This window comes from Sinocyclocheilus rhinocerous, unplaced genomic scaffold (genome assembly GCF_001515625.1).
Source record: "Sinocyclocheilus rhinocerous isolate Xijiao unplaced genomic scaffold, SAMN03320098_v1.1 scaffold2583, whole genome shotgun sequence".
Classification (NCBI taxonomy): domain Eukaryota; kingdom Metazoa; phylum Chordata; class Actinopteri; order Cypriniformes; family Cyprinidae; genus Sinocyclocheilus; species Sinocyclocheilus rhinocerous.
The window spans coordinates 473,549-479,286 of NW_015650696.1; the positions used below are offsets into that span (position 1 = coordinate 473,549).

The 5,738-nt window shown below is 37.6% G+C and overlaps 1 protein-coding gene across 1 annotated transcript in view; it reads left to right on the top strand.

Moving 5' to 3' along the window:
* Positions 1–5,738, top strand: part of LOC107712270 (exportin-4-like) — a 40,342-nt gene that overhangs the window by 26,785 nt on the left and 7,819 nt on the right. The window contains exons 9-13 of the mRNA XM_016517456.1: positions 2,587–2,761; positions 3,653–3,829; positions 4,123–4,265; positions 4,344–4,489; positions 4,734–4,911. Coding sequence (XP_016372942.1) covers positions 2,587–2,761; positions 3,653–3,829; positions 4,123–4,265; positions 4,344–4,489; positions 4,734–4,911 — 819 coding nt within the window. The remainder of the gene's footprint in view (positions 1–2,586; positions 2,762–3,652; positions 3,830–4,122; positions 4,266–4,343; positions 4,490–4,733; positions 4,912–5,738) is intronic.

Below are 5,738 nucleotides of genomic sequence, written 5' to 3' on the forward strand. Positions count from 1 at the left end.
TTCTCTTTTAAAACAACGGCAAAAAGACGTATTGCTGCACAGAGGTTGTGTAAGTAACATTACAATCCGCAACCACTATCGCAAACAATACAGTCAAGATCCATGACAGAACACAGACTGCTGAATGACACTTTCATTTAAGCCGAATACCTCAAAGTAACAGAGATTGCTGAACTCCAGCTTACTTGTACAGTACTATATGTCGGTGTTTTCAGATCACGGCGCCACCGCAGAGAAGAGGGTGTGTGAATGGTTGCCAAATTGCATAAAGCAAAAAGCCGGGTAGAGTACGTATCCGTTTAACAGAAAAGCTCTGATTGGGGATTTGAGTTCTTGATATCTGGCAACCGCAAACATAGAGTCTTGTACAGCAGTCTGAAATGTTTTGGCTCCACTTTTTTCAACAAAAATAAAAAGGTTTTGGTAAAGATTTTGTTCTTTTAACTATATTTTAGTCTTTTTTCATCAACGATATTGCATGTTCATTTAGTCTCCGTTATCGTTTAATGACCTTATTATCGTCTCGTTTTCATCATGGGAAAAAACCTCGAACATTTTTCGTCATAGTTTTCGATAACGAAATTAACACTATGTCTAACAAATGTGAACCTAATGAAAGCATGTCTAAGGTTACTTTTCACCCCACAATCATTATAATTAATAAAATAATTTACATTTTGCATTATTATTTTAGGACCAGTAATGAAATTTTACAGCAGTGCAAAACATATTAAAGGGGTCCTATTATGCTCTTTTACAATGTCTTGAATTTGTTTTGGGGGTGTACTAGAGGCAAGACATATTATAGTGGTAACGTTATTGTTGTTTTTTTGCTAAATCACGTTTTAGATAGGATGTCAACAACCACTTAAAAATAACTGCATTTACTATGTACAGATAAGTGCATATGTATTATTTTTTATTGTTATTTAATTCTAGCATTATAACATGAATTGCAGAGAAACTGTTATACAGTTGAATTTATTTATACCATAGTCCAGTGTTTCCCAGGCGGCATATATATGCAAACTCATTCTCTGCCAGTAGGAGCTCTACTTTGGTAGAGATCAAGGTTTCCCCGGTATATTTACATACATAATTATTCAGGTGCGTGTGTAATAACTTGCAAAAACTTGAGGCTACAGCAGCACTTCTTCTACATCGTCGTCTTGTCTGATGCACTCAACCAAGCGTTCTAACCACGACCTCGCCCCTCCCCACCCCCCAACCATTCAAATTTCCATAGATGGGAATTATTTTAATGGGCCGCTTTGTGATATCGCAAAACCCGGAAAACAAACGCTGTAGTACAAACGAGCCGTTCGTTGTAGTTCTTGAAAAGGGATTTTTTAAAAACGAAATATCTCCCTTTGGAGTGGACTTTGAGATTTGTAAGTTTGAAGATCTTTTTTTATGCCCAAACATACACACTACACACTGACTAAAATTCAAAAAGTGAAAAAGCATAATAGGACCCCTTTAATAATCTTCAACATAGGCTTAATTCTCTTTTTTTTTTTGAGTTAAATATGGCCCAGACGTGTTCTTGACGGTGAGATCTTGCCATATAGCACGGTTAGAAAATTACTAGTCACAAAGCTACTACCCAATTTATTTTTAAAATAAGGGGGAAAATGCCCTTGAAATGTATGGATAATAAACAAATAAAATACTACTACTACTGTTTATAATAGTATTTCTTTATTTTCTCCATTTATGTTTATAGAATTAAATAAATACTATTCATTTAATTTACTAAACATAAATGGGAAAAATGTGTGCTCATAATGACCTCTTGAAAATCCTTTCCAGGAGCCAGATATTATCTACTAATAAAGTACATTTTTGACACTGTTGTACATGTATTGGCGGAGTTGTGTGTTAGTACTCGCAATCTAAATGCTCTGTAATGTCTATAAAGATGGAATGATGTCTCTGCAGCTTTAAATAACACACATTCTCTCATACACTGCTGTTTGGAATTTGAGAACAAGTAGGCGTAGTGAGTCGGGGTCTCTCTCCCCACTCCTCCCTCTCTCTGTCTCTGCCATTCTGTAATCACCTATTCCCGGAGCATTTTTCCAGTTGCATCATCGGAAAACCATGCGGCAGGTCCGCCAAGCTGCGTTATTGAACTCTTCTGCTTACAATTTAAGTCCATCTGATATGGGTTAGAGCCGCAGTTGGGAACATAAAGAAAGGCAGACCTAGAGTGCTCTTTTAGAACTAAAGAGGGAAAAAAACCTTGTTTTCCCAGAAGCCAGGTAGTGTGCTAGCACAACAGCAGTTTGGTGCTGTGGTTGAAATCTTTAAGTCTCCCTTTTAGATCAGCTGAGGTATTTGTGCTTATAGACAAATATTTTCAGGGAACTAAACCATAAATGCTGAATTCCAGTGGATAAACATTTAGACTGTACCATACGTGCACAGTTTACTCTGAACCATTGCAGGCTAACACACTATTTCATGCTACCAGATAGACCCAGATGAGAGAGCAATGATGGAGGTTAGTTGTTGGATGATCCTTTAAGGGACTGGCCTTCTACTGTTATTATTTGTTCTTAACTGTCTTTTACCCTGTGACAGGATCGAGATTGAAGACTCTGAGGCCGTAGGCATCTCCAACATCATCAGTAACCTCATCAGCACATTTCCCCGAAGCGTTCTGACAGCTCTCCCAAACGAGCTCTTCGCCTCTTTCATTAACTGCCTCACTCTGCTCACATGCTCGTTTGGTCGCAGCGCCGCCCTGGAGGAGGTGGTGAGTACTGCATTTGTACCACAACAGACCACAACCAGAGTAGCTGAGGTCTATGAATGTCAAACACATTCTTTTTTTTTTTTAATATAGGTTAATATAGATTCACAAGTTATTTATTTATTTGGGGTCGGTAAGAGTTTTTTTGTTTTTTAAAGTAGTCTCTTATGCTCACCAAGGGTGCATTTATTTGATTAAAAATAGAGTACGAACTGTAATATTGTGAAATATTACAATTTAAAATAACTGCTTTCTATTTGGATATATTTTAAAATGTAATTTATTCCTGTGATAGCAAAGCTGATTTTCAGCAACGTTTACTCCAGCCTACAAAGTCACATGATCTGTGATGCTTTTTTTTCAGAACTCTTTGATGCATAGAAAGTTTAAAAGAACAGCATTTATTTGAGATAGAAATGCTTTGTAACATTTATAAATGTTTTCTGTCACTTTTGATCAATTTAATGCATCCTTGCAGAATAAAAATATCCTTCAAACTCCAAACTTTTGAACGGTATTGTATATAAGAAAACTCCTTCATGCCAAATAATGATTTAAATATGTAAATTTTATATTTTTTACTTTCTTAAATTAAAAAGTTAAGTGTTCAGTAAATATAGGACCTACACTAAAATTGGAGAGTCTGACATATGTTCTTTATAAATGTCATTGTGTTATTAAATTATTATTATTATTATATTATTATTATAGTTTAAGTAATATTAAAATGTTATTATACTATATTAGAGTTATTTAACGTTAGGATAACAGAGTAATATATACTTTAAAAAATGGAGGGGCAAACACTCGTAGAATTTAGCATGAAATGTAGAAAGCAGGGATGTGTCATGTGACATGATTAGCGTAAAGTCACGTATGTCTCTTTTTCTCTAGCTGGATAAGGATGACATGGTGTACATGGAGGCATATGATAAGCTGCTGGAGTCCTGGCTGACGCTGGTGCAGGAGGACGAGCACTTCCCTCGGGGCTGTTTTGTGCAGCCGGCCGTGCAGGTCTTCAACTCCTACATCCAGTGTCACCTCGCAGCTCCCGACGGCATGAGAAACCTGGTCAGAACAACTGCATTTATCCACCTTCACATCCAAACGCATCTTTCTCACCATGTTAAATCTGTTCTGTTAACATTGTCAAAATGTCTCTGGCTTACCAATTTGTTGGTAATTTGTTGCTTTTCTTGTAATTTTTTTGTTGACTTTGTGGTTTGCTTTTCATCTTAATTAAAATGGAAAAGCATGAGCCACAACAAATGTCTAAAACAGTTTTCCTTCAAAGAATCGTCTGCCAGAGTAACACAGCCTCTCCAGCACATGGTTTTAGTCATGTGCATTATTTATCTTTTTAGACTGCAAATGGTGTCGCTTCTCATGAAGAGGAAGAAATAAATGAATTACAGGAGGACGACAGAGAGCTGTTCTCAGATCAGCTGGCCAGTATCGGCATGTTGGGCCGCATCGCTGCAGACCACTGTATACCTCTGCTCACAGGGTACAGACACAGTCCTCTTCAGAGAAACCACTGAAATAAACAACCACTGTGAGCCTTACATTTCTCATCTGTCTTCAGTTTGTTGGAGGACCGAGTCACACGGCTTCACGGGCAACTCCAGAGACACCAACAGCACCTCATGGCCTCTGCAGACCAGGGGACGGTGGACCGGAAAGTTCTAGATGACCTTTATGAAGACATTCATTGGCTCATATTAGTGTCAGGTCTGTGTCATTCTTAAAAAGACATTATGAATGACATTCTGTCATTATTCAATCACCCTTATGTCATTCGTTTTCACTCACAAACGCGAGTAGCATGTTTAACGTCACATGTCTATGGAGGTTTCCATTCATCGAGGTCATTGTAATGTGCAATTCAGATGCGACTGGACTTTTATTTTTTATTATTTGGAGGCCAGTCAAGTTGCTTTTTGTCATTGTTCTAAAGTATTTGGTGTTTTATCAGGTTACCTCTTGGCTGATGACCCTCAGGGTGAAACACCATTGATACCTTCAGAAGTGATGGAGTACTCTATCAAACACTCGACTGAGGTGGATATCAACACTACACTGCAGCTGCTCGGCTCTCCTGGAGAGAAGGCCACCTCCATCCCAGGATGCAACAGGACAGACTCAGTTATCAGGTAGAGAGACCTCACAGTATACATGTGGCAGTGTGTCATTATTACTCTATAAAGAAGATTCAGGTTTATTGGTAGTTGGTAGCTGTGGGATTTTTGATACATTATGATACGATTTCCTTTTCATTCACATTTTTCATGCAATATTATCTAGATTTAATTGTAAGTTTCATTTTTTTTTGTCCTTTTTTTTTTACAACACTCTCACAAGTAGACCAGACGCTTTCAAGCTGATTCTGTGCACTCAGGGCATTGTGCTAGGATATAGACTCCCATCTTGTGTGGCATCCTCAATGACTTTTGACAACCATGAAGATGTAGGAGGAGTTTGAGAAAGGATGTTATCAACACAATTGAAAATGGTGGAAAATATAGTTGGGTGTTGTATTTGGCTTGAAATATAATTATCAGATTGTTTCATTTAAAAGTTATTCACGGAAATTGATGTGAAATTTGATGCTGGAAATGTGATGGTGGCACTAGATGGTTTGAGAAACTGACCCAATATTTGATCAAATGACTATTCAGATTGTGCCCTATAAGTATGCCAAATTTTTTTTTAAGAAGATGCAGTGGAAAAAACTAACACATACAATAGGTTTGTGTGCACCTTTAGTCACACAGTTTCCACAAAAATATTATCGGCACAACTGTTTTCATCGTTGATAAGAAATGTTTCTTGAGCAGTAAATCAGCATATTAGAATGATTTCTGAAGGGTCTGAGAGCTCTCTGACCCTCCCACGACAACAATGTAATTACCACGATCAAAGTCCAGAAACACAGCAAGGAGATCGGTAAAATAATCCATGTGACATCAGTGGTTCATCC